This window comes from Muntiacus reevesi, chromosome 1 (assembly GCF_963930625.1).
Source record: "Muntiacus reevesi chromosome 1, mMunRee1.1, whole genome shotgun sequence".
Classification (NCBI taxonomy): domain Eukaryota; kingdom Metazoa; phylum Chordata; class Mammalia; order Artiodactyla; family Cervidae; genus Muntiacus; species Muntiacus reevesi.
Window position 1 is genome coordinate 56,149,901 of NC_089249.1, and position 27,879 is coordinate 56,177,779.

General features: G+C 56.1%; 2 protein-coding genes across 2 annotated transcripts; one reads left to right on the plus strand and one right to left on the minus strand.

Moving 5' to 3' along the window:
* The first annotated feature begins 522 nt into the window (after positions 1 to 522).
* On the plus strand, positions 523 to 15,158 carry CSDC2 (cold shock domain containing C2). The gene is made up of 4 exons (XM_065944720.1): positions 523 to 1,102; positions 10,859 to 11,157; positions 12,427 to 12,549; positions 13,313 to 15,158. Exons 1-4 carry the CDS (start codon positions 947 to 949, stop codon positions 13,473 to 13,475), a joined length of 741 nt encoding a protein of 246 aa, XP_065800792.1. The 5' UTR covers positions 523 to 946; the 3' UTR covers positions 13,476 to 15,158.
* Positions 15,159 to 15,300: 142 nt separating this feature from the next.
* Positions 15,301 to 25,917, minus strand: PMM1 (phosphomannomutase 1). Its single transcript, XM_065944710.1, has 8 exons — positions 25,428 to 25,917; positions 22,808 to 22,925; positions 21,207 to 21,283; positions 20,985 to 21,076; positions 20,689 to 20,788; positions 17,163 to 17,238; positions 16,325 to 16,440; positions 15,301 to 15,951 (listed from the first exon to the last, which is right to left on the minus strand). Exons 1-8 carry the CDS (start codon positions 25,512 to 25,514, stop codon positions 15,829 to 15,831), a joined length of 789 nt encoding a protein of 262 aa, XP_065800782.1. The 5' UTR covers positions 25,515 to 25,917; the 3' UTR covers positions 15,301 to 15,828.
* Between the last annotated feature and the right edge of the window lie 1,962 nt (positions 25,918 to 27,879).

The window sequence follows — 27,879 nt, forward strand, 5'->3', positions numbered from 1 at the left end:
CTAAAGATATGCGAAGGACAGACTTTCTTCTTTCCTGAGGAGAAAGGATGGGTAGGGGGACGAGGAGCCAGTCTGGGGGGCCCTCCTCCAGCCAGGCTTGTACACCGGCTGCCCCGGAGCCTCCAACAGCCCCCTCAGCAAGGGCCTCCTTCTCTGCTTTCCAGAGCTCACGGGGGACCAGAGTCGTGAGAGGCTTGACCAGGTCACTCAGCTTGGAAGCCCTAGGGCTGAGGCTCACACCCAGGGCGTCTGGAGAGCTTCCCAGGCTGTGGAGTCTGCGTGTGTGTGTGTGTGTCTGTGTGTCTGTGTGTGTGTGTGTGTGTGTAGCCACCTTTCACTCCTTCAGGGGCCTCTTCGATTCAGTTCAATCCAGTAGAAACAGCTCAGGGTCCGCCGTGGGCCAGACAGAGGACGACATGAGTTCTTGCCACTAGACTTGGCCACATGGGTTCACGGAGGAGGAGCCCAGAGCCAAGTGAGGGCAGGGGCCACTCCGCTGCGGGGACAGAGGGAGAGGGAGGTTGGCGAGTCCCTGGGGCCTGCTGCGGCCTCTTCCAGACCCACCCTCCACCCCACGGCCTCCCGGCAGACACACACACACACACACACACACACACACACACACACACTCACCACTCTCCTTGCTCTCTAACTGCCAGGAATGCAGGCTGTCCCCAAGCTCTTCCCCCTTGCATTCCTCAGCAGCTACTCCCACCTGGCAGGGCAAATTATACCCTGGCCTGGCAATAAAAGCCACTTTCCAGAAAAAGAAGCTTCGGGGCCCCGGAGAGACGCAGCTCGCTCTCTCACACCGCCCGTGTCTGACTCAGGGGCTCGGTGTCCCTTTAAGCAGGGAGTACAAATTCCCACCCCAGTCCCTCCCTCCTGCTCTTCCTGACGTCAGGAGGAAGGCGTGTGTGAGTGAGTGAGGGGCCTGAGGTGCCGCATGCTCACACACACACACACACACACACACACACACAGTCAGACACACAGCACATCTCTCAGACCCATCCCTGCTCATCAGCTCCAAGCACGCCAGAGAGAGGCCGAGTCTGAACGGCTGCAGGAGGCTGTGTGGGACCTCGGCCGCCAGGGAGAGGTAAGGGGCTAGACCCTGGGGCCTCGGGCACTCCAGCCCTGGAAACTGGCTTTAACGATGGGGGGCAGAGGGAGGTGCGATGAGGGGGTGCTCTGGGAAGGTGGGCCCCCTCCCCTGGGGCTGGCCCAGCCCAGTCCAGTTTACAGAGGAGAGGCAGGCGTGTGTGAGCGTGGAAGAGCCCACCCGGCCATCCCGCCCCCCTTCCTCGCTCTGCCTGGCCCCCAAGGGAAGCTGAGGCTGAGTGGTTCTCTGTGAAAGGGCGTCTGTGTGTGTGTGTGTGTGTCTGGGACTTGTGTCTGGCTCAAGAGGCAGAGAACAGCAGACACCTGCCAAGCCGCAGCCGCAGCCTCCTGTCTGGGAACCAGGGGGGAGAGAAATGACTGGAGAATAATTGGGTTCCTACCAGATGCTGAAAGCAGAGCACAGTAGGGAGAGACATGGATTGTTCCCCCTGGCATTTGGGGCTGGGGCCGGGGAGGGACCGTCGGGGGTGGGGGGCAGGCAGACAGTTGGACCTGGAGCAGCTGTCTCATCCTGACTCTGTTTCTTCCGCGATGTGTTGGGGATAATTGGGCTAATTGGCTTGGAGAGGTGGCTCCACGCTATAATTTCCCCCTTGGCCTTGGAGCCACCCCCACCAGGAGCTTTTGCTTCTCCCAAGGCCACTCCTCTCCCAGGCCGGCTGGTCTCGCGCTGACCTCCACCGTTGCCAGGGTGCAGCCCCTGGAGGGCAGGGGTGATCAGCCAGGGTCTGCTGGGTCCCCCACCGTGAGATTCAGGGACTCAGGCAGCCTTGGATGTAGTGCCAAGTCCCCGAGTGGCCTGACCCTGGCACAAGGAGTCCGGGCGGAGATAAGGGGGTGATGCTGGCACCCACAAGGGAGACAGCAGGTTCCTGCCAATCTGCCAGCCTGCAGACTCTTCCCAGGGAGAGGGGAGGGGGACACAGGGAGCGAGAACAATAATAAATACCGAGTGTGAACTGCTGCATCCGCTGGGGCTGGGGGAGGGGAGGAGGAAGTGCACCCGGGTGGAGGGTGGGCCACCTTTCTGAGAGCCTGGCAGCATGCCCGCCTGGATGGGCTCCAGGGGAGGCCTCTCCCTGGGAAGGGGACTGTCTGCAGCCCCCTGGGGGATGGGGAGCCAGTCCTGCAAACCTGACTCTATCTCAGAAGCCTCTGAGTCCTCCAAATTCTGGATATCTCCTCCCCCCAGCATTTCCTTGAAGTCTTTTCCAAAAACATCTATTTCCCATATTTGCCCCGCCCCTCTGGGTCTGTTTGACCCTCCTCCAAAAAAAAAACAAAACAAAAAGAAAAGACAGGTGTAAGTAGGACCCAGCTCACAGGGGCCTGGGAGAGGCCAGAGGACAGTCTTGGCCACAGAGGTTTCTCTCAGACCTGGAGAGACGGGATGGGCAGTGGTCACGGAAGTCCACTGGCCGTGGAGGGAGCCTCCCTAGGAGGAACTCAGGGGTCCCACACTGCGGGCTGGTGAGGGAGGGAAACCCGCAGGCTAGTCTGGAGGCAAGTCCCCAGGAGTGGCACCAGCAGAGGGCGCTCAGGGCCTGGCTGAGCTGATCGGTCCACTGGTCACAACTAGCGCAGGACCTAAAGCCTGGTGGGAAGAGGAGGGCTCGGGGCAATCCGGACCTTTGTCCATGCAGACCATTAAGATAGGAGACAAGAAGCAATGGGGTGGCTCTTCCCCCCTGCCCCACGCCAGCAAGATGATGGCCTCCAGGATGAGTTGGCCTGGCATGCTGGAAATCTTATGGGTCATGTTGATTTGAGTTCAAGCTCAGCCACTCTTAAGTGTGACTTTGACCAGTCCATTCCTCTTTCCAAGGAGGGCTCAGGGTGGGAAAGCAACTTGCCCAGGGTCACACAGCCCAGCGGAGCTGTGATGTGAGCAGGGCTCTCTTGTGGTGCCCATCCTAGCATCCATACCCTCACTAACGCCCACGAAGCCCAAAGGTCTTAATCATAGGAGCCCTCCAGGGCTCCTGGGGACGTGACAAGGAGGAGAGTTAAAGGGTCTCAATTAAGCTCAAGTATTGGCTGGGGCAGCGCCCCCCCCCCCACCCCAGTACGCACACACACACACATACACACACACACTGTGGGAGAAGGAAAGAACCAGGTTTAATTAGGTCACCTCCAGCTGTTCCAGCAGCTTTGGCACTGATGTATTTTAAGGAGTGTCTGAGAGGCTGGGGGAGGGCAGGGGTGCTGGGGAAGAGCCAGCTTCTGCCTGGTGGTCCTGAGGCTGTTTCCTCACCCTCCTCAGGCCCATCCTGGGTAAGACCTCAGAGTCCGGAAAGCCCTTCCACCATCACCCTGTGTTCCCTGTCCTGCCCCCTTTCCAAGTCATCGGACCCACGCCTCCCCCTGTCTGTTCCTTCTCAGTGGGGGCTTGGGCTGGGATGCTTTTATGGAGGGAGTTGTTTTTAAGCTTGCCATAGTTGGCAAGTGACTCACCCAAGGTCACGGTCTGAGTCAGCACAAAGCCAGAAATAGAACCCCAAGCCCCGCTCTTCCTTCTGCAGGGGCGGCGGGAGCTTGCAGGGACCCACAGGTCCTCCCTCCCTCCCTCCTGCCTAAGGCCTCTGTTCCGCTCCCCCAAACATCTCCAGGGTGCTAAAGTGCAGTACCCAACTGGTTGTGCGACCCCAACAAGACGCTTCACCTCTCTGGGCCGCAGTTTACTCCTCTGAAGAACGGGGTAACTATAATTACCTAGTAGGTTTGTTGTGAGGGATAAATGAGGAAAGGGGGCAAAGGGCTTGCCACACCTCTTGGCACATGGTTACTAATCCGTCGATGGCCATGATCTTGTCGTGACCAACCACCCTGGGTCCCTTGTCTGTCTGTCCCCCGGCCCCGGGCTCTCTCAAGGCAGGGCTGTCTCTTCTCCTGTTTGTTGTCCCAGTGCCTGGCAATCACACTCAGTTACGCGTGTGTTTCTGACAACCTCAGAGGAGAGGTGGAGTGACCCTCATGCGTCATCTGGATCAATGATGATTCATGTAGCCAAGGAGAAAATTGAGGCCCAGAGAAGGGCACGTGCTTGCCCTAGGTCACACAGCACCAGATGGTTGAGCCAGCTTCGTTTCCCTGACTTGCCCAAAAGGAAAGGGATTCACAGGGTCAGCAGAAGACTCTGACAACCATCTCCTGCCCAGTTCTTTAGGGAGCTGATAACTGGAGGAGCCCCAACACCAGGCTGATGGTCACCTGCTGATGTGGCTGAATCACCATTCACAGCCATACACCATGACGCTGTATCAGGACCTTGCCTAGGGTTATCTCTGAATAGCTCTGATGTTTTATTTTTACCTCCCCTGGCCTTTTGTCTGCGGAATCTCTGGGGCTTGATCTTCATGCAGGGAAATGAAGAGGAGCTTGGCTGGCAGGGTCAGAACCAAAACACTCTCAGGGGGACCACTGACAGCTCCTCAGTTCCTCTCGTAACCTGGACAGGGACTATGATTCACCCTATTTGACAGATGGGTAGACTGAGTCTCTGGAGAAGGAAATGGCAACCTACTCCAGTATTCTTGCCTGGAGAATTCCACGGACAGAGGAGCTTGGCAGGTTACAGTCCATGGAGTCACAAGAGTCAGACATGACTTAGTGACTAAACCACCACCAGACTGAGTCTCAAAGAGGGAGTGTCAAGACTTCCCTGATGGTCCAGTGACTAAAACTCCAAGCTTCCAATGCAGGGGACTTGGGGTTCAACCCCTGGTCAGGGAACTAGATCCCACATGTTGCAACTAAAGATCCCACATACCACAACTAAGATCTGGCACAGCCAAATATCTAAATAAATAAATATATTTTTTAAGGGAGGGTCACCCAGCTAGGACACTCTAGAGCCAGGAGTCAATCCTGGGTCATCTGGGACTCAGGCTGTCCTCCTGCCCTCGAGCTGCTAGTTCTGAAGGGTATTTATTATTCCAGGCCAGAGATGCCCCCAGGCAGGCACACCAAATCCCTTGGGGGTCAGGCTCTAGCTCTGTTTGAGTTAAACCAAATGTTCTACAAACACATCTATTTCTCTGCTCTCAGAGTTTATTTCCCCTTTGCTTTCTCAGGGAAAATTCTTCTGGGAACTTATCCTCAGAGGAAGACACCATTTGCTTTCAGACAAATCTGGCCTCTGTTACTTACCTGCTGTGTGACCTTGGGCAAGTCACTTAACTTCTCTGAGCTTCAGCTTCTGCATTTGTAAAATGGACACAATCGTAATTTCAACCTTTCGGCAACTGGGAGATTTTAAAATGGAAACTAATTTCTGTAAAGACTCTGGGTTTCCCTGGCAGTCCAGTGGTTAAGACTTCACCTTCCACTGCAGGGGGTGCTGTTCTATTCCTGGTCACTGAGCTAAAATCCCATATGAACGGTGGCCACAAAATCAAAACATAAAACAGAAGCAGTATTGTTACAAGTTCAATAAAGACTTAAAAACGACGTTTTTGTAAAGACTGTATAGAGCATTCAGATGATCAAAGCCCTGTCTTCCCTTGCCCCCTTCTGCAGCAATATTCTGGAGAAAGACTCTGAGCTGGAGGCTTGCTCTGCATCCCCTTGTTTGGCTCTCTCTAGCTTCCCAGGCTACCCTGCACTGGGCAGCTTCTTCAGGTCCAGGGCTCTGGCATGGACCAGAGAGGCAAAGTCTCTGTCCAAGGTGACACAGCAGGTCAGTAGCAATACAAGGACTGAACCCAGGACCCCTGACTCCCCACTCCATGACTCCAGAGTCAGATTGCCCTGGTTCAAGCTCTGGCTCAGACATTAATTGCTGTGTGGCCCTGAGTGAGTGACAGCCTCCCTGAGCCTCAGTTTTCTCACCTGCAAAATGGGGTCATAATAGCAAGAGCCTTAAAGTACTGACGCAGGAACTAAATGAAAGGAGAAACTATGAGGATCAGGGCAGGGACCTAGTGGGTGGGTGAGTCCTTGAGGAAACAGGAGAGGTGAGAATAAAGGGTGGGTTTGGCTCCAGGGTCTCTCCTTCCACCCACTCCCTCTTCCCCCTATGCCCACCTTAGCTACCCTGCCTGGGAGAAGCACCCTCTCATCTAGCACCTACTCACTGCTTCCCACACTCCATCCCATGTCATCCTCACTGATGCCCTTGGAGGAGGGACTCTTGTAGTCCTCATTTTCCAGCAGAGGAAGGAGAGAGGGAGGATCCCAGCCCCAACTCCTTCCTGAAGGCCAACTCCCCACCTTCTCCCCACTGGGTGGGTGGGGAGATGGATGGGGAGCTGGAGGGGATACATGTTCTGTCACTGCTGTTATTCTGACCCCTTCCGCTTCTCCTCTGCTGCCTGATCCACTGTGGGAGGGAAAGGAGGAGGCTGCCCTCCACCCCTACCTTGGATAGTGCCCCTTACCCCTCCCCACTGCCCACATCGCATGGAACCTGAGAGCCAGGCTCATTCAGTCTTGGGTCTGGAGGCCTGGCTGGCCGGAGCAGGGCCCAGCTCAGCTGCATCTCCCTGGCAACCACTGTGGACCGCCTCAGCCCCTCCCCCACCTCCTTCCCTCCCCTCCACCCCCCACGACCTCCCAGCACAGGCTGTCACTGCCAAGCACAATACCAGGCCTGGGAAAACTGTGCAGTGGGCAGCCCAGGACTGCCTTGCTTCCTGGAGAAAGGGAGGCTGAGTTTCTCTCCCTGCCACCTGCTACCCTCACCTAGGTAGGGTAGGGGGCACGCAGGAGTGAGCCCCAGGGCATCTCCTGCTTTTCTGCTGTCATCCTGGGTAGCTTTGCTGCCTGTCTTCCTTTTCCCTAATAGCATTATTGAGGTATCATTCCCACACTATATAATTTATCTGTTTATGATGGACAAGTCAGTGGTTTTTAGTGTATTTACAGAGCTATGCAACATCACTATAGTCAACTTGCGACATTTTCTTCACCCCCAAAAAGAAACTCTGTACCCATTAGATGTCACTCCTTGTTTTCTTTCGCCCTTCCCAACCCCTAGAACCACTAATCTTCCCATCTCCGTGGGTTTGCCACTTCTGAACATTTCACATACATGGAATCAGGTAATATGCCATCTTTTGTGACTGGCTTCTTCCACCTAGCAGCGTGACTTCAAGGTTCAAGGTTTCAAGTCCAGCTGTCATATAGCTCTATCAAAACTTCGTTTCTCTCTGTGGCTGAATCATGTTCCATTTCATGGTGAGCCACATATAGACGTAAACCACATGTTCATCTGTTTATCTGGGGATGGGCCTTTGGGTTCTTTCCACTTTGGGGCTTTTATGAATAATGCTGCTGTGGACGTTCATGTGCCAGGTTTTGTGTGATAGCTTTTCTTCTTGAAGTTTCAGTTTTCCTCACTGTAAAATGGGGACAAGTGAATTCCCTGGAGGTCCAGTGGTTAGGACTCTGTTCTTTCATTGCCAAGGGGGCAGTTTCAATACCTGTCTTTTAAAAGTTAATCAATTAGTTTGTTGTTGTTCAGTTGCTCAATCGTGTCAGACTCTTTGCAACCCCACAGACTGTAGGATGCCAGGCTCCCCTGTCCATCACCATCTCCCGGAGCTTGCTCAAACTCACGTCCATCGAGTTGGTGATGCCATCCAACCATCTCATCCTCTGTCATCCCCTTCTCCTCTTGCCTTCAACCTTTTCCAATATCAGGGTCTTTTCCAATGAGATGGCTCTTCGCATCAGGTGGCCATAGTATTGGAGCTTTGGCTTCAGCATCAGTTCTTTCAATGAATATTAAGGGTTGATTTAATTAATTCAATTAGTTAACTAAATGAGGATAAAAATGCCAAACCTGGCCCCTGCCTGCCTCCTCAAGTGGGCTCAGAGAGAAAAACCGCACCTCAGCATGAGGGACCCTGAGGGGCAATTCTGACCCTCTGCCTGCCCCAGCAGCTCTCCTGGCTGGATGGGGTGTGTTGGGGGCCTGCCGAGGGGCAGGGACACTGCATCTCCACCCCCAGGGACGGCAGAGCCAGCTCATCACCTTGACCCAGAAAAGTCCCACCTACTGTAGGACATTGAACAGTGGCCAGGAGACCTGCTCCAACGACGGGAGTTGAGTGGAGGTGACTCCTCAGCTATTCCAGTCCATACAGGGCTCTGGGGTCTGAAGGCGTCTTACACTCTTCCCTGGAAACTACGGGTTTGCAGGGGGCAGGGTAGAGACGGAGGTCAGAAATAGACTTAGCGCAGAGATTCACCTCTGGTCCCAGGGTGGTGGGGGGAGTGAAGGAATGGGGGTGAGGAGGTGGAGAACCTGTGACCGTCACTCCTATATGTCATGGGCCATGGGCAACTCTTTATATCCCTGCTTAGTCAAGCCTCACCATAGCCCACGAGGGAGTGAGGCAGGGTTCTCATCTCCACTGTACAGGTGAGGAAGCTGTTGATGTTCAGTCATTCAGTCATGTCCTACTCTTTGCGACCCGGTGGACTGCAGCACACCAGACTTCCTTGTCCTTCACCATCTCCCGGAGTTTGCTTAAACTCACGTCCATCGAGTTGGTAATGCCATCCAACCATCTCGTCCTCTGTCATCCCCTTCTCCCCTTGCCCTCAATGTTTTCCAACATCAGGGTCTTTTCCAATGAGATGGCTCTTCGCATCAGGTGGCCAAAGTATTGGAGTTCAGCTTCAGCATCAGTCCTTCTGATGAATATTCAGGGTTGATTTCCTTTAGGATTAACTGGTTTGATCTTGCAATCCAGGAGACTCTCAAGAGGAGGCTGAGGCTGGTGGAAGTGCTACCCAAGACAGCATCTAACACGCAGCAAAACTGGAGCTCTCCTGGTCCAGGCATCCTGCTGGCCCCGATGTGGCAGGCCACCTGCTCCAGGCTCAACAAATAGTCTAGCGTCTCTTGGAGCCCAAGAGTTTCCCATCCAAGGGGACCCAGAGGGTGGGTGGGTGCATGGATGGGGGAACTACATTCTCTTCCTCTGCAGAGAAAAATATAGGACAAGGGACTTCCCTGGTGGTCGAGTGGTTAAGAATCAGCCTTCCAATGCAAGGGATGCAGGTTTGATCCCTGGTCTGGCAACTAAAATCCCACGCGCTGCAGGGCAACTAAGCCTGCTCACCCAAGGAGAAATCCTGCATGCAGCCAAAAAAAAAGGATGAATTTTTTTTTTTTTTTTAAGTTTATCCAGGCACTGAGCTGTTGTCAGGGGAACTTCTATTGATTAGCATTGATAATAGCAATTTATTGGGTGTCTACAAGATGTCAGATGCCGTCACACACACACTAAACCATTGAAGCCATAGTCACTTTGCATGGTAAGCATTCTCAACTTCCTTTTAGAGAGGAAGAAACTGGGGTTAAGGAAAAATCGCCACCATTACAAAGAGCTCACCATGCCCCAGTCCTGCTCTAAGCACATAGAATGTCATCTAATCCTCACAGTGACCTCTCTATGAAGTAAGAACCAACACTCTTCCCATTTTACAGAACAGGAAACCAAGCCAAAGGCTATAAGTGTTGACCAAGGCTGCACAGCCAATAGTTAGAGGAGGATTCAAACCCAGGTCATTGGGGTCTGGAGCACACACCACCCTCCCCTCCCCCCACCGTGTTGAAACTATTGAGTGGCTTGCTTGAGGTCACCAGGTTACAGGTGACAAAGCTGAGATTCAGACGCAGGTCTGTAGATTAGAAGCTGCTGGCAATTGTGCCAAACTGTGTTCCAGGTCATTGGCCCCTTTACCCATCCCACCTCCTAGGTCCCCATGTTGAAGAACTGAACTTCAGGCTGGAAGGACTTTGCGGTTAGTCTGTCAGCTTGGCCCACCATTAACAAAACACCACAGACGGGGGGCTCCATGGAGACATTTAGTTCTTCTGATTCGGGAGACTAGAGGTCCGAGTTCCGTGTGGTAACTTGGTCTGGTTCTGGGGAGTGTTCTCTTCTTAACTTGTAGACCACCCCCTGCGAGGGGTTCCCAGGTGGCTCAGCAGTACAGAACCCGCCTGCCAATGCGGGAAACACAGGAGATGCAGGTTCGATCCCTGGGTCAGGAAGATCCCCTGGAGGGGGGAATGACTGACAACCCACTTCTTGCGTGGAGAATCCCATGGACAGAGGAGCCTGACGGGCTACAGTCCATGGGGGTCGCAAGAGTGGAATAGTAACGAAGCGACTCAGCACGCACGCACGCCCCCTGCTGGCTGTGTCCTCACAAGGCAAGAGGACAGGAGGCAATCTCTTGGGGAGGGGTGAGAAGGGTCTCTCCTTCTAAGGACACCGATCCCATAATGGGGGCCCCACCCTCCTGACCTCATGTAAATACTTTTTTATTTATTTGGCTGCACCGGGTCTTAGTTGCAGCACTTGGGAATCTTTAGTTGTGGCATGCGAACTCTTAATTGCGGCACGTGGGATCTATTTCCCTGACCGAGGACCAAACTCAGGCCTCCTGCGTTGGGAGCGAGGAGTCTTAGCCACTAGACCACCAGGGAGGTCCCTTCCCTACCTCATCTAAACCCAGTCACCTCCCAAACACCCCCATCTCCAAATACCCTCAGGCTGAGGGCTTCAGATTTCAACACATGAATTCCCCCGCAGCAAGGTTCTAAGACCCTTGCTAGGTCTTTCTGGTGAGGACCCTGTGTCAGGGAGGGGCTGTGAGTGGCCAGAACTCACCGTCGGGAGCAGCAGGCAGGCCCAGCCCTCCAGACATGTGTCCAGAAGCTGCCCACCCTGGACCACACTCACCTGTACCTCTCTCTCCCCCCTTCCAGACGGAGCCTGTGGCTGGTGAGGCCGCCGAGCAGGGCCAGGCCGGGCCCTGCCCGCCAGGACGCCCAAGCCCTTCGCCGGCCGCTGCTCCTGGGAGCCCGCCCGGCTCTCCCGCTGGCCCCGCCATGACTTCGGAGCCTACGCCGCCCGCGGTCGTGCCCCCGCTGCACTCCCCCAAGTCCCCTGTCTGGCCCACCTTCCCCTTCCACCGGGAGGGCAGCAGGGTCTGGGAGCGAGGCAGTGTCTCATCTCGGGATCTGCCCAGTCCCCTGCCCACCAAACGGACCAGGACGTATTCAGCGTGAGTACCTGCCCCTTGCCCAGGCTCCGCTGATCTTTCCCAGGACAGGGCTTCAACTGGGGCCGTCCAGCCTCATCCTCCGCCATCCCCTGCTGCCCTCACCCGAGGACATGGGAGTTGTGTAAGGAGCTTCTAGTAACTACGAGCATTCGTTCATTCAGTCTACAAAGCTGTATGGAGCTCCTTCCCCGGGGGATCCAGGGATAAATAAGGCAACGCCTCAGTCCACAAGCTGCTTATAATCCAGGGGGTTTCTCCACCATTCTCGACAGCTGGCAGGGTTGGGGGTGAGGACCCAGCATCGGGCTTCGGGGAAGATGTCCTAGCTAGCTTTGGAAGATGTATCAGGAAAGGAGGGAAGCTGGGTGCTCCCGCTGGATGAAACAGCCTGGGCAAGAGCCATGGCACGTGGCTGACCTCTGGAGAGAGGTGGGCAGGCTGGACAGAGACCAGCCCTGGGCCTTCAGAATTAGGTCTCTGAGGGGAGTCAAATTGAAGAGGGGGTTTGTGCGAGCCACTTGGGCTTCTCTGGTGTCTCGAACAGTAAAGAATCTGCCTGCAGTATGGGAGACCAGGATTTGATCCCTGGGTTGGGAAGATCCCCTGGAGAAGGGAATGGCTATTCTTACCTGGAGAATTCCAGGGACAGAGGAGCCTGGTGGGCTACTGTCCATGGGGTCACATAGTCGGGCATAACTGGTGACCAATACTTTCACTTGTGGGGGCCACATGGAGGCTGGTTTGGCTTGGCCAAAGGAGGGGTCTGATGGGAGGTGCTGATTGTCCCGTGTCCACACCAAGGCCAGGCACAGAGCAGAGGCTTAATAAATGATGCATGAAGGGATGAATGACAAATGAGCGAATGGGATGGAGACTGCTGCTTCGGGAGAGACTGAGCTCCCTGTTCTGGGAGGTATTCAAGCCTAGGCTGTACATTCTTCACTCAGAAGTCTTACGACAGGAATCCGCATAAGCCAGACCAGCCTCAGCTGGAGAGGGTTCTGTGTACAGAGAGGGGAACTGGCTGGCAGTCAGGTGACCCACTTGCTGGGCCACCTGGGGGAACCAGTTTCCCTCTCTGGGCCTGTCTCCTTATTGTCCAATGGAATAATGAGAGGACTGAACTAGTCCCACTGTGGGTGGTTTCTGCGCCAGGGAAGGTTTTCTAGGCAGGCTCTGCAGGCAGGGTGCAGGAGGGCTGTGGGGGTCCAGGGAAGCAGGGGGCGGGGTGCTCAGGCCACATTTCCAATCCTCCTACCCTATCTTTAGGACAGCCCGTGCCTCGGCTGGCCCGGTGTTCAAGGGCGTGTGTAAGCAGTTCTCACGCTCACAGGGCCACGGCTTCATCACCCCCGAGAACGGGTCGGAGGACATCTTTGTGCACGTGTCTGAGTGAGTCCCTCCCAGCTCCCCGCTCTCAGCTGGGCCCTGCTGCAGGGTCCCAGCAGGCCCTCCAAAATGCCTCCCTAGGCCTCTGCCCCCACTGGCTGGTCTGTGGTCCTGGCAGCTTTTTCCGCTCCTAGTGCCTCCAGGGGCAGGGGTGGAGGAGGGCTGGGGCCAGGTGGTGAGGGGGGAACCCCAGAAGCCCTGGGACCCACCGCCTGAGTCCTGGATCCTGTTCCCACACCAGGGGGCCTGAGAGGGCTGGGCCAGCCACCACACCTGGGCCTTTCAGCCTGGAGGGAGGCGAGGAGAGGCGGGGTGGTCTTGGTCTGGACCCCAACCCTCATGCCAGGCGTGGCCTGTGGCGTCCCTGAGCCCTGAGCCTTGGGGACCTCCCTGAGTCCTTTCACACTCTTCACGTGATAGCAGCGGTCCCCAACCTTTCTGAAACCAGGGACTGGTTTCATGGAAGACAATTTTTCCAGGGACCAGGCAGGGATGGTGTCGGGATGATTCAAGCACATTGCGTTTATTGTGTACTTTGCTTCTATTATTTTATTAGCTCCACCTCAGATCATCGGCATTAGATCCCAGAGGTTGGGGACCCCTGCGTTATAGCATCGTGAGGGGTGGTGTTGGTTTCTCTCTTACGAGTCTGGCTCTGGCTCCCCCGCCTAGCGAGGCCCAGGGTGAGGCTGCCCTCAGGCCAGACCACGGGAGCTGTCCAGGGAGGGGCCCTCTCCTGGGCTGACACCCCTCTCCCCGCCACCAGCATCGAGGGGGAGTACGTGCCAGTGGAAGGCGACGAGGTGACCTACAAGGTGTGCCCGATCCCGCCCAAGAACCAGAAGTTCCAAGCCGTGGAGGTGGTGCTCACCCAGCTGGCCCCACACACTCCCCACGAGACGTGGTCCGGCCAGGTCGTGGGCTCCTAGGCTGGGGGCCCCGTGCCAGCTGCCGGGGGAGGGGCAGAGCCACACAGGGTAGACGGGCCGCAGCCAGCCCTGCGCCCCCCGGGTGGCCTCGGTGTGAACATCTGTCTGTCTGTGCTTGTGGACATTGAGTGTGGGCCTCCATCCACCCCGTGACCCTCGTGTGAGCTGGACCGAGGCGGAAGCCACCGGACCTGCCTTCTCTGCTTATCTGCGCTCTCCTCCCTCCCCTCCCCGCCACATACGCACAGGACCCTCTTGCCCTCCTAACACCCATCCCAGGGTCCACCGAGCCTGAGGGCCGGCGTCAGGCCTGGGGCTGGGACTCAGGGCATCGGTGGGCCCTGCCCTACCAGCTTGCTCCCCTCGCCTCTGCCTCAGGCCCGGCCGGCAGGGTGGGTCGGGGGGGCAGACCCTGCCTGTGCCACTCACACCTCCCCCTCTGGGCTGGGGTCTCCGCTTGGGACCTGGATCCCCCCCCAGAAGCCAGGCCAGGGAGTGCTTTGGGGGAGCCCCCTGGCCTCTTGCAGGGGAGAAGGGTGAAACCTGGAGGGAGACAGCCCCCCTCCCCCACTGCCAAGGCCCAGCCCCGGCTCCTTCCTCCTCTCCCCCCAGCACACTGGAGAGGCAGGAGGCAGTTTGGGGAGCTCCTGGCCAGCCCTTCCTCCGCAGCCTGGTGATGGCTGTGAACCCCAAACTGAGGTCACGTCCACTACCCTGGGCTGCACTGGGCCTCGCCGCCTCTGCCCTCCTTGGAGCTAAGGGTCTGCAGTGGGCTGGGGGCAGAGCTCCCCCAGCCTGGACGGAGCCACCCCCTTGCCCTGACTCACAAACCCCACTGATGCTCGGCCTGTGCCGACCCCTCACGGCTGCAAGGGCCCAGTGGTGGACACACACACCCCTCAGGCAGGGCTGGGCAGGGGGACCCGCCAGAACAGTCCTCAGCCCGGGAGACCACCAGCCCTGCAGGCCCCTTGCCGGACCCTGTTCCCAAAGCCATGGGGTAGAGGCTCCCACTGACCACCAACAGGCCAGTGGCCGAGGTGTGGTCCCCATCTTGTCCATCCCTTAAGTGTGTGGTAGCCCCCTCCCCTTTGACCAGGACGTGTTTGTGTGCACTCTTGGGTAGCGGGCCCCCACCACCACCACCACCATCACACTCCCTTCCAGAGAACACATCACCTGATGGGGGAAAAAACGGGGCTCAAGGGAGGGCTTGCCAGGGAATCACCTTTAGGAGATCCAGTCTGAGTAAAAGAGGGGCCCAAATGCCCACGATGGGGAGTCAGCGACTGTCTAGGAAGATCCCGGCCCTGTAGCTATGTGTACTCCACCCCTGTCCTGAGGCTGGAAGACCAGAGCTGTTAGGATGCACTGGTCAGCCCCCTAAAACTCAGAATGGCCCCAGTTTGAGCTGGGCCTACTCAAGCAAGGCCTGAAGCCTTTCCCCTGAGGAACAAGGCTCCCTGGCTTCCTCTGCGGAAGGTTTACTGGTGCAGGTTAACTCCTGGGAACCCCCAAGACACCCCCACCATCATCCAGGGGTAGGCCCCCCTCTTAGGCACCAACCAGGAGGCAGACTGAGGTAACGGCAACCCTGGGCCGCCCCACTCGTGGCCCCACAGTGTCCAGTCAGACCTCCTGAGACCCCACCAGCCTCCTGGATGCCCCATCCTTCCTGACACTGGCAATAAACCCTCAACTGTGACTCAGCCTGGCCCAGAGCTGCCTGTCTGTTTGGGTCCCAGGGATAGGGGCTGGGGGAGGACACCCCAAACAGCTCTTGTTTGGGGTTCAGTGGTCCACCCTCCTGGACTGCATCGCACCTCCTATGTGACCTGGGCCAAGTCCCTGCCACATGCATCGTTCTCATCTGCCAAGTGGGAGGCCGGAACAGTGTCTGTGACTGGGCCAATTAGCCACTCGGACTTCATATCGCACTCCACAGGGTTTAATGTCCATGAGATAAAGTTCTCATGAATGTGCACGGTCCCCACTGCTCTGCACCCCACGGAAGGCAGGCAGGCAGGCAGGGCAGGCTCTATCTCGTACCAACACTCGCACACTCATCCCGCGTAGACAGAAACCTATTCTGCCAAGAATCCAGGCAGCAGCTGCAGCCAGGGCCATCGGATCAGGCTGGAGGACGGAAGCCAGGCTCACCAGGAGCTGACCAGCTGCGGGTGGCCATCCACACAGACCCCGGGCCCACAGAGCTGGGCCTTCAGTAGGTAACACGAGGCAGGGGTCCTGGGCCAGAGGAGGTGCCTCGGCACCCCCCAACGCCAGGGCCAGGGGCTCTCTCAGGCGTGGGCAGAGCTCCCTGGAAGTCCTGAGGGGCAGGTGTGGGCCCTGGTCACGCCTCGTGGGCTGTCTCTGGGAAAAAGAGCTCGCGGCATCGTTGTACCGTGTCCTGCGGTGACACCACGCTGTGGCCGACCGTCCGGGGGTCGGTGTAGATCTCAAAGTCGTTCCCGCCCTGCACATGGAGGAAGGGCAGTGAAGGCAGGTGTACACACGTGGTGCTTGGAGAAGGCTCCCAGGTTTGGGGCCCAACGCCCACCCTGGCCTGGGGTCCCCTCCCCACACTGGCTCCTACCCAGCTGCTCCTCCGGCCCTCCTCAGAACTGCCGGGAGACCCACCTTCTTCACTACATCGGCCCTGACTTGCTGTGTGACGTGGGGCAAGTGTCCGACCAGCTCTGGGTCCCAGCCTTCCAATCTGTGTAATGGGGCTGGTGAACACCGACTACTTTCTGGGAGTTCTCCACGAGGTCTGTCCCATCATCCCCGTGTCCTGGCCCCGATCCGGGCGGGTAGGAGGACCTGGGCCGAGCCTGAGGCACACTTACAGGGCCGGTCTCGTTCCCAAAGAAATGGATGGTGTCGAAGCAGTCCTGGTCCAGGCTGTCCAGGCAGTAGCGCTTGTCCCAGCCCTCGGGGAAGACGTCAAAGCTGATCATGCCTCCTGCAGGGTGTGGGGGGAGGGGCGGGTAGACGAGGTAAGCAGAGAGGCAGAGGCGGCTCATGGGGCCTTGGGCAAGGCCCTGCATTCATTCGTTCATTCATTTCAGCAACACCTAAGTGCCTACTGAGCACCAGGCGCAGGGCATGGACAGGCTCAGGATCCTCACAGGGTTACAATCCAGGTGGGAGGAGGGGTGGGAAGTGACCAGACCACCTCTCAGCTCGTGTTTAAGTCAATGGCAGGGGTCGGGGGTGGAGGGGTAGGGAAGCTCCCCAGCTGGTGTGGTCTGGGGACAGCTCTCCAAGAAGGTGACACCGAGCTGAGACCTTAGCCAGAGTGGCAGCTGCCCGGGAGCCATACAACCCTCAGGGCAGAGAAGGGGCGTGCAGGGCCTGGGGTGCAGGGGGCGGGTTTCATTAGGAGACAAAAGGAGCCTTGGAAGGGCGCTAAGCAGGGTGTGACAGGGGCTGTATGTCCATAAGGCTCCCTCTGGCCACTGTAGGGAATGGACTGTAGGGGGAGGTGGCAGTGAGGGTTCCCTGGGTTTAGGGGAAGCTTTGGGGGCTGGGGTCCCTGCCTGTGTGGGCTCAGCCTGCCCTTGCTGCACCCGGGGGACTGGGAAGGGTTTCTGAAGCTGCTCGGGGTGCAGCCTGGCCTTGGCAGTGAGGCCCTGGGGTGGGCTTGCGTGGCAGACCTCTCAGGTCCTCCATGGGTGGACGTACCACGAGAGAATCTCAGTCCTTTGCCGGCAAACTCGGTTTTCAGGGCTTCCACGAACTTCTCCCGGATCTTCTCCTTCTGTAGAAGAGGAGGGAGCAGAGTGAGGCTCAGGGGGCCGTGTGTGCTGGGCCCTGGGCTGGGCAGACAGTGCCTGTGAGCTCACCGAGTCTGCCAGGTGGAGGTCATGACCCCCACTTTACAGATGAGGAAACTGAGGCTCAGAGAGGGCCGATGCCTTCTTCAGTGTCACCCAGCCTCAGTGGCAGGGCCAAAAGTCCTGAAAACAAATTCAGGGTCAGGTGTGCTAGCGGAATTCGGGCAGGATATCCTGAAGGAGGTCTTGGAGCAGAGACAAGGAGGAAGGCTGAGGGGATGGGACAGTCTGAGTCCTGAGTCACAGTGTCCACCTCAGGGAGGAGCTCAGCCCTGTCAGCTCTGCCCAGCCCAGCCATGGCTCAGAGTGTGAAGAGCCAAGAGCATGCAGAGACCTGTGAGTAAGTGGCACTGGTGGTTTAGATGCTAAGTCATGTCCGACTCTTTGTGACCCCATGGGCTGTAGCCCGCCAGGTTCCTCTGTCCATGGGATCCTCCAGGCAAGAATAGTGGAGTGGGTTGCCATTCCCTTCTCCAGGGGATCTTCCTGACCCAGGGATCGAACCAAGGTCTCCCGCATTGTAGGCAGATTCTTTACCGACTTAGCTATGTGGGAAGTGGCAGCGGGCAAAGAAGTCAGCAGGAGGTGGGGACGATCACAGCACCCACCACGCAGCAATGTGCCTTCACTGAGCACCTCCCATGTGCTCCCGGCCCCAGGGAACACAGTGGTGCTCCTACCCCTCTGGGCCAGACCTTGGAAGTCTGCAGCATATATACGACCACCAAGAAGGGGACATTCACTCACCAGCCCAGGGATTCCCCAACCTGGCCTTGCTGGGGCTACAGAGGGGAACAGCCACAGTGGGCCTGGAGGGGAGCACCTTAGCTGCTGAGCTGATGGGGGCCATGGCTGCGGGAGCGGATGATAGGCTCGCTGTGGCAAAGGCACTGAGGCGGGCAGTCCCCATCTGGCCACCTCAAGAGTTCGGCAGGATGATCAGCTCACAAAGGGCCTGGAAGCCAGGCTAGGGAGCTTGGACACATCCCAGGGAACCAAGAGCTGCTGAGGATTTCAGAGCATGGGGGCATGGGGGTTAAGGTGCCCAGGTCTGCACTGTAGGCAGTCAGTGATGGGTGGGACTAGAAAGGGGGGAGAGGCAGGCGGCAGCCAGTAGTTTGGAGCCTGAAAATGTGGTTCAGGGAGCACATGAGAGACAAAGGGATGCTGCCCAGGTCCCAGGCCCAGCTGCGGTGCCTCCTGGCCGTGACTCTGAGTCGACTTCCTGGGCTTAAGGATAAGAGGTGTATTGAATGAACCCTGACGGCCTCTCATGGGAGCAGAGATGAGGGTATAACCTTCCCAGAAAGCCTTGGCTTCCCAGGGAGGCCAGCCCCTATCAGAGGCCACTCTGTGGCTCCAGTGTTAGAGTTAAGGGTGCCCCAAGCCCAGAATAAATGGTCCAGGGCAGCTGCACTGTCTGTTTCCAGAGAACCAGGCTGGCCACTGGACAGCTCCACATGCCAAGTCCAGCCTTGGCAGAGACCAGCACTGTGTCCTCAGGCTGGCTCACGTGCTCTCTGGCCTCAATGTCCTCAGCTAAGGAGGCGGACTACCTGTCCTCAGGGTCTGAGGGGCTGAAGGAAGGTAAAACATTAGTATTAGATCTGTGTTGGTGAAGGGCACACAGATCAGAAGGTTCATGTCCCTCTCCAGTATCAGAAGAGGGCAGAACCAGACCCAAAATACAAGAGAAGACCCTGGGGGCTGTGGGAAGAGTCAGCGTGTTCCATCTCATGAGATGGGAACTGTGATCATCCCCACTTTACAGGTGAGAAAACAGAGGCATGCAGCAGAGAAGCCACTTTTCCAGGTTGCTGGGCAAGTAGGAGGTGGAGCTGGGATGGGAAACCTGGGTGGCCTGAGAAAGGGCCACCTCTCAATATGTGTGTGGGAGGAGGTTCTTGGCCAGAGGTCAATCACCCACTCCAACAAGGAAGTCTCCATGCCCGCAGGCACTGCCTGTGGGCCTTTGGGCCCAGGGCAGAAATGGGGATGAGCTGGATAAGCTGGGAGTTGTCACCAACTCCCACCCAGTCTCTGGGAAACATCAGAAGGAAGCCACCAGAAGCCCAAGTTCAAATCTTTAGGCTGCAACTCATTCCCTACATAACCTTGGGCAAGTCACTTTCTCTCTCTGAGCCTCAATTTCTTCATTCATAAAATGGGGATAACATCATCTATTTCATTCAAAAAATATGTCTCGAGCACTTTTGTCAGGCATATGTTGGGCCCATGGATCTAGCAGCCAACAGCCACAGGAATCCCAGTCCTTAAGAAGCTTACAGCTTTAGTAAAGGAGACAGATAATCAAGATTTAAAAATAGGTGATTCACTGGATTAGTGGGTGGTGAAGGCTGCTTGGGAAGAAAGAAAACTTTGAAGAAGAGGAAGTACAAGGTGGTGCTGGGTTAAGTGTCATGCTTAAGGAAGGTGACACAGAGGTGACACTTGAGCAGATGTGATGGAGGTGAGAAGACACAGCCTGGAAGTAGGAGATAGTCTGCTGTCTCTAGAATTAGCAGGGAGGACATGGCTGCGGCAGACAGCAAAGGGGAGAGCAGAAGGGCAGGTCAGGGCACTTCCCTGGCGATCCAGTGGCTGATAATGTGTCTCGCAATGCAGGGGACGTGGGTGCCACCCCTGGTCAGGGAACTAGATCCCACATGTTGCGAGTAAGACCCGAGGCAGCCAATAAATATAGTTGAAAAAGGACAGCCAGTGGGAAGGTCAGAGATGGGCTGATATGAAAAGGCCTGGGGGACAGCCCCCATCCCTGAGAGCTGAGGGCAGGGAGTTATGAGCAAAACCCAAGTCAAGGTCAGCGGGGGCAGTGCACCCAAAGGTGACAGAGATCTTGGTGTGTTCCAGAGACAGACGAACAGGGAGAAGGTGTCTGAGCCAGGCAGACCCCTCAGGGCTCCAGAGACCATGGGAGGTTGGCCAGCGGGCCCATGGAAGGGACTGCTAAGCAGGGCAGCCAGATGTGCTTCAGCAGGTTCTCAGCGGCGCTGCTGGAGAATGGATGGGCAGGGGGCAGAGGCACACACACAGGGGTGAAGGAATTTTTTTGAGACCAACTCTGGAGGTTGAAACCCCAGGAATTACTGTTGGTCTCTATGGGGGTGGGAAGGTGGAAGAGAGGCCCCAGGTGTTGCCTCAGGTGAGTAGCTGGTGGTGCTGGTCGCCAAGGGCGGTCACCGAGCCAGCAGTGCTAGGAAGACACAGAAGTGCCAACAACAGTGGCACAGAGCAGGTGTCCAAATCAGAACAGCCTGCCACCACCGATCCTTTTCACGGAAGAGAAAATAAAGGCTCAGAGAGGTCAAGTGACTGAGGTCCTAGAGACTAAGGCTGACAGTGGGTGGTGGCACCTTGTCCAGTTCGGAGAACTCGATTCGCTCCTCCAGGGTGCAACTCCGGCCGATGGGCGAGATGTTCAGCATGCCGTTCCGGAACTCGATGAACGTCCCACTGGGGGCGAGGGGGCGGGTGGAGGGACGGGGAGGGGGAGCCAGAGAGAAGGAGAAGGACCCTGAACTCAAATCCAGTCCCCCTGGGACTTCACGGGGGACACGCACCCACCCCTGGACAAGTCAGGGCCCATCTGCGAGACCCGGTGCCTACCACCCTCCCGCCGGGGGAGTGCCCAGGAGGGGCGGGCTCTCACCGCTTCTTGGGCAGTCTAAGGAGGGCCATGTAGCGGAGGCAGAAGTTGATCAAGTCCTGCAGGAGCTCTTCCCCCAGGTGGTTCTGGATGGTCTGGGCAAGGGACACAGGGCTCTGAGGGTGGTGGGCACGGGGCCCCTCCCCCCAGGATAGAAGGCACCCAGGGACTGTTCCACTGTGGCAAAGTGTCCCAAGACCCAGGGGGAGAGGCAGGGGGACTGACCTGCTTGGAAAGCAGCCGTCCATGCTTATACTGCACCGTCCCGTTCTCAGCAAACACATAATCAAACTTCTCGATAACTTCAGGTCCATGTAGAGGCCAGGGGGAAAGAGAGAGTGTGAGACCAGATACCCAGAGCCAAGGAGAGAGGTGAAACCCACACTCCTTGGTTTGGCATTCAAAGCACCCTTGTCCCATCCCCAACCTGCTTTTCCAGCCTCCTCGCCTTTGCAACTTGGTTTTTTTCCAAACATGCACACAAGCCCAGCACACCCCTGGGCCTTCCCTCCTGCAGCTCCTTCTGCCTGGGATGCCCTCCCCCATTACTTCTCCAAGATCCAGTTCCCTCCTCTGGAAGTCCCCCAGAACTTCCTGGCAGAGGACATCATTTCTGCCCTGCGTTCCCATAGGCCCTTGGTACAGGAACTTTTGTTTTACAACTTCCATCACTGTGCCATCGAGGCTGGCTGCACGGGGGCAGTTTTTGACTCTGACTGCCACCAAGAAGTGGCTGAACCACAGTCAGGAGGCTGCTGCGGGGCCAGGTAAGGGGGAGAGCACCTGGACGATGGGGGGGTGACAGAGACGTGGATACAGGAGACCTGGACACGGGGAGACATTTTTGGACTTGCTGATAAAATAGACAAGGGGTTGGGGAAAGGGGGCTTCCCTGATGGCTCAGATGGTAAAGAATTCACCTGCAATGCAGCAGACCCAGGTTCAATACCTGGGTGGGGAAGACGCCCTGAAGAAGGAAATGGCAACCTACTCCAGTATGCTCGCCTAGAGAATTCCATGGACAGAGGAGCCAGGCGGGCTACAGTCCCTGGGGTCATAAAGAGTCAAACACGGCTGAGCAACTAACACTTTCACCCTTGGGGAAAACTCGAGGAAGTCTCTAGGTCCACAGAACTGCCAGGATGACTTTAGAATCCTCCTCTGTTAAATGAGATAATCATACCCACTCTAAAGCATAGTCGTGAGGATTAAATGAAAGGAAGTTAATACAAGGTCATTTTCAACCTGTGGTAGCTGTTATTGATTAGGCCCATAAAGATAAGGAAATAAAAACTCAGCAGGGAGAACTGAGAAAGGAAACTATGTAAGGGCTGGATTCTGTCTGCTTTGTTCCCTGCTGTTTCTCGAAAGTCAGCACAGTGCCTGGCATTTAGTCAGCACAGTGCCTGGCATATAGTAAATGTTGAGGTGTTCGTCACTCAGTTGTGTCCGACTTTTTGCGACCCCATGGACTGTAGCCTACCAGGATCCTCTGTCCATGGAATTCTCCAGGCAAGAATACCATTCCCTTCCCCAGGGGATCTTCCTGACCCAGGGATTGAACCCAGGGATTGAACCCAGGTTTCCCACATTGCGGGCAGGTTCTTTATCTTCTAAGCCACCAGGGAGGCCTGGCACATAGTAGGTGTTCAGCAAATGTTTGTTAAATCCCCGGAGCAAACACCTGCCTGTTCACTCTGCTTCCTTTGCCCCGTAGAAGCAGGACTGGGTCTTTGAAGGCGCATTGCTCCAGGGGTCTCTCAAGCTCCCCACACCCTCCACCCCCACCACCCAACTGTGGAATTGGTTCTGGCCTCTCCTCTTACCTTCATCCCCCTCTCCCAGCTGCTCGGCAATTTTCGAGTAGTCAGAGCCGCCCACCACACCGATTTGTACCCTACTTCGCAACTTTTGCAGGAAGGCAGCCACCTCTGGGTCGATTTTCTGCAGGGGGCAGGGAAGCACAGGTTTCATCGGCATGTCTGGGCCCTCCACCCAGCCCTCACTCAGGGCTCAGAGTCCTGGGAGTCCATGTACCACCCAGATCTGGGGCCAGTCAGGTTCAGAACCCAGATCTTCAAATTAGAAGCGCTTGGGTTCAAACTCTGGTTCAAGTTCCTCAATATCAGGATGACCTGAGCAAATGGCTTTGCCTTTGCCTTAGTTGTCCCATCTATAAAATGGGGATCACAGTAGAACCTGGAGAGGGTCACTGTTGAGGATTAAATGAGACAGTGCTTGGAAAAACAACTAGCAACTGGGGCTTCCCTGGTGGCTCAGGGGCAGAGGATCTGCCTGCCAATGTAGGGGATGGAGGTTCGTTCCCTGGTCCGGGAATATCCTGTATTCCGTGGAGCAACTAAGCCAGTGAGCCAAAACTACTGAGCCTGTGCTCTAAGGCCGGAGATCTGCAACTACTGAAGCCCGAGAGCATGTGTTCACAACAAGAGAAGGCCCCGCAATGAGAAGCCCAAGCACCTGCAAGGAAGAGTAGCCCCCGCTCTCTACAACCAGAGAAAGCCCTCACTCACATCAAGGAAGACTCAGCACAGTGAAAATAAAAAAAGAAATAAAACAAAACAAAAACAACTAGCGACTAATCACTTGAAAAAATGTCCCTCCAAGGAAACGTAAACTAATAAGTTTCAGTCCTTGTTACTCAAAGCTGACAGTATCTAGGGTGGACATAGGAGAAACGCACTCAGATGTTGCTGGTCAGAGTGTAAATTGGTATAGCCACTTGGAGGGTAATCTGGCAAGATCTAGTAAAACTTTACATGCCAGGACTCTGTCACCCAGAATTGCCCAGGTGTATATGTTCACTGGGATGGTTTATAACAGTGAAAAACTGCAAATAACCTAATCAACTGGAGAATGGCACACAGCTGCTCTGAAATTGTATACTGTGCTTGCACAGAATAAGGCAGGGTTGTTTCCAACATGAGAGAGCGCCAAAACACGCTGTTAATGGTTAAAAGCAAGTTGTAGGAACTTCCCTGGTGGTCCAGGGGGTAAGACACTGAGCTCCCAATGCAGGCGGCCCAGGTTTGATTCCGGGTTCAGGGAACCAGATCCTGTATGCTGCAGTGAAGATCGAAGATTCTGTGTGCCGCAACTAAGACCTGGTGCAGCCAAATTAATTATTTAAAAAAATTATGATATCAATTATTTTTTTTAAAAAAGCAAATTGCAGAAGGGCACACACAGTATGATACCGGTTGCTAAAAACAAACACACACACACACAAACTCACGACTTTGGGGATGGGGCTGGGCCACAGTCCTGACTAGTCAGAAGGGACTTTACCCTTCTCGGTTACGTTTTCATTCTTTACAGGAGAATGTGTTTGTGAATATGCATACAATTAAAAATTAACTTAAAATGTACTATGGACAGATCTAGGTGGATGGACAGCATTGACACTCTAGTCTTGTTTAGGCCTGGGAGCCCTGGGAAGGCAAGGTGGCCAGATTGCTTCCCGTGTCCCGAGGGCCCTCATTCAGGGGAGGGGGTGCTAAGACCAGGGTTCCTATAAGCCCCTGCCTTGCCACCCAGACCTAGTGGCTCCTGCTCTAGGAGATCCCTCAATAGGTCCTGGTAGACCTAGACTGGAGGGCAAGAAAGAGGCCTGCTTATCCATGCACCCATCTGGGGTGGGGGTGGGGTGGGGTGTCTCATCTTGAGTTAGATCCAAAGGGAGAAAAACTAGGTGTGGAGCAGAGGTTGGAGCATCAACCCGGAGAGATGCTTTTAGAAAGAATACCGCACTCCCACCCAACCTGTACCACAACATCCCCAGGGAGACCAGACCAGCCTCTGACCCTTCACTTCCTGGAGGAAGAAGCCCCCAAACTCAACCTGAATGGTACAGAGCCCTCCCTCCTTGGAAGAGGAGAATGGAGGTGGGAGAGAAAGGGAAGGGGCTTGAGAAACTAAATGCAGGCCAGCCTGATTTTGCAAAGGGATGGCTCCGAGTCCCCCCTTGCGCCCACCGATCGGGACTCTTAACGCTTAGGTGCGCTGCCCTGTATGGAAACCCAAGGTTCAGACGCCAGCTCTGTGCTACTGGTGTGACCTAGGGCTGAACTGGGGGTGGGAACCAAGGCTGGGGAGACGAGGGGGGGGGTGGTGTCCCGAGGCAGACCTGGCGGGGGAGGGGATTAGGCCCCTGCTCGCAGCTTCTTCCCTCCGGAATCCGACCCATCCCCCTCGCACCCATGCAGAGAACGTGGGCGCGGATGCTCGGGGGTGGGGGTGGGCTGTGACGTGAGGAATCAGGAGGGCCCATTCCCAGCGGGCAGCCCTGGGGTGTCAGGGGCCGGGTGTTGCGGCAGCCCACGCGCGGTCCCGGGTTGTCTGGGATTACGCCGCTGCAAGTCACTCATTCGGCTTCTGCGTGTCCGCGTTACACTCGCGACGGGAGCTTCTGAACGAGTGGGGTCCTACCTGGCGAGCCGGCGTGAGGGTCCCGTCCACATCAAATAGGCAGAGGACGCGCTCCTTCCTGCGGGCGCCCTCAGCGGTGACGGCCATGGTTGCAGTTCCCGGAGCCCAGCTGAGACGAAGGCTGGGGCCGCCGGAGCCGCTCGGGATAGAGGACAGACGGGGCGGGGCCTAAAGGGCGGGGCCTAAGGGACGGAGCCAGCGGGCAGGTCTGAGAGCGCCAAACTGGGAAGGGGCGTGATCGGGGAGTGGCCCCGGCGAGGGGGCGTGGCCCGGATGCGGCCGACACCGGGCCTGCGCTGACCTAGGACGAGAATTCTGATGGCACAGATGGAGAAGGGCCATGGCATCGGGAGGAACAAAGCCTCGCAGGTTCCCTCAGTTCAGTTAGTTCAGTCGCTCTGTCGTGTCCGACTCTTTGCGGACCCCATGGACTGCAGCACGGACCGGTTTCCCTCGGATTTTACCAAGCCGAACCGGAGGCGGGCCTGGGCCTGGCCCGGAAGTGAGGGATGGAACCCGGAAGGGAGGGGCGGGGCCAGCGTTGGCCCTTGGAGGGATGGTTCCGATGGCAAGTGGGGGCGGGACGGGGGCGGGGCCTCGAGCCCGCAGTGCAGTCCGCGGAAGAGGGCGGGGCTAAGAGCCCCGCCCCCTCCTTCTAGGACTACCCCTGCCCAGCCCCGCTCCGCCCAGGCCGCCACTCACCCCAGGGCGGTCAGTGCCTGTGGGGTTCACCCGCCCCCTCCTAATGCCTTTGACCTACAGATCTCCAGCTTTAAGAAATCTGATGAAAAAAAAAGAAAAAAGAAATCTGATGGCCTTTGCTCAAGGCTCTGGACTTTGCCAAATGACCTTCCCTGACCTTACTTCTCCCGCTGTCCTTTTGTCCACCCCATGAAAGTGAAACTGAAAAGTGAAGTCGCTCAGTCGTGTCTGACTCTTTTTCGGCTCCATGGGCTGTAGCCCACCAGGCTCCTCAGTCCATGGAATTCTCCAGGCAAAAGTACTGGAGTGGGTTGCCACTTCCTTCTCCAGGGGATCTTCCCGACCCAGAGATCGAACCCGGGTCTCCCTGCATTGCAGGCAGAGGCTTTACTGTCTGAGCCACAGGGTAGTAAGGGCCCATGAAGTGAAGTGAACTGAAATCGTTCAGTCGTGTCCGACTGTGGCCTACGAAGTTCCTCCATCCAGGGAAATTTTCCAGGCAAGAATACTGTAGTGAGTTGCCATTTCCTTCTCCAGGGGATCTTCCCGACCCAGGGATCGAACCTGGATCTCTTGCATTGCAAACAGATGCTTTTACCGTCTGAGCCAGCAGGGAATCCCGTCCACCCCGTAAGGCGTCGCAAATGGTTTACTTTCTTTAAGAAACCTTTATGGCAACTTCCCTGGCTGTCCAGAGGTTAAGACTTCGGGCTTTCACTGCAGGGAGCACAGGTTCCATCCCTAGTCGGAGAACTAGGATTCCCTGCATGCCAGGCGCTGTGCTGCCAAAAAAAAAAAGTGTATATATGGAAAAAAGAAACTTCTTGGACCCCTCTCTATTCACAACTATTTAACCATTATGTTGACTTTGGAGTCAGTTCTAGGTTGTCTTCCCAGGTTCACCATCCACGTGACTTTGGACAAGTTACTTGACATCTCTGAGGCTTTTACAGATGTGTTTCCATCTGTAAAATGGGAAGAACACCACCTGTTTTCTAGGGTTGCTTTGCTTATGAAAACAAATAATAAATATGAATGAGCCCACAGAATAGGCCCTCTGTGGATGTTGGTTTTATGGCAAATTTCGAAGTTCTTTCTCCTCTTGGAGAAAGCCCCAGCTTTCTCCTAAGATTCTTTGTTTCCACCTTAGAAGGGCTTCCTCGTGGCTCAGATGGTAAAGCGTCTGTCTGCAATGCGGGAGACCCGAGTTTGATCTCTGGGTCGGGAAGATCCCCTGGAGAAGGAAATGGTAACCCACTCCAGTACTCTTGCCTGGAAAATCCCATGGACAGAGGAGCCTGGTAGGTTACAGTCCGTGGGGTCGCAGAGTCGGACACGACTGAACGACTTTACTTGCAGAAGCCAGAATCAAAGGCCCACCTCCAGTTCCCTCTGCATTCCCATGGGTTGCCTGCGTAGGCATGCATTTTTGCTATATCCACAATCTTTACCCTGATACCTGTGATCACTTCTGGTCGTTTTGGTCATACTGAGACACATGCATCTGTTGCTGGCCAAAATCTTGGCTTTCTCTGCCTACTGAAGCAGAATAAAAATTATAGAGACAGAGTTCAGAGGAAATAGAAAGGTGGCTTTAATTCTCATCCAGTGGAGAGGGGAATACAGTGGGCTAATGCCTCAAGAACTGTTCCCCTGCTTCAAGACGAGTCTCGGGGCTTATATAAGATAAAGACTCACAGTCAGGAGCCGGTGATGAGGAGCAAAGGTATTAGGATCTTGATTTCTTCCT

What these genes read in the sequence shown, in the direction of transcription:
- PMM1 (XM_065944710.1), bottom strand. Translation starts at nt 25,514, where the DNA reads ATGGCCGTCACCGCTGAGGGCGCCCGCAGGAAGGAGCGCGTCCTCTGC. An exon ending in GACGGCTGCTTTCCAAGCAG is followed by an intron (nt 21,077 to 21,206) that starts GTCAGTCCCCCT and finishes TCCCTTGCCCAG; the next exon opens with ACCATCCAGAACCACCTGGG. An exon ending in TTGGGAACGAGACCGGCCCT is followed by an intron (nt 15,952 to 16,324) that starts GTAAGTGTGCCT and finishes CTCCATGTGCAG; the next exon opens with GGCGGGAACGACTTTGAGAT.
- CSDC2 (XM_065944720.1), top strand. Translation starts at nt 947, where the DNA reads ATGCTCACACACACACACACACACACACACACACACAGTCAGACACAC. An exon ending in ACCTCGGCCGCCAGGGAGAG is followed by an intron (nt 1,103 to 10,858) that starts GTAAGGGGCTAG and finishes CCCCCCTTCCAG; the next exon opens with ACGGAGCCTGTGGCTGGTGA. An exon ending in CGGACCAGGACGTATTCAGC is followed by an intron (nt 11,158 to 12,426) that starts GTGAGTACCTGC and finishes CCCTATCTTTAG; the next exon opens with GACAGCCCGTGCCTCGGCTG.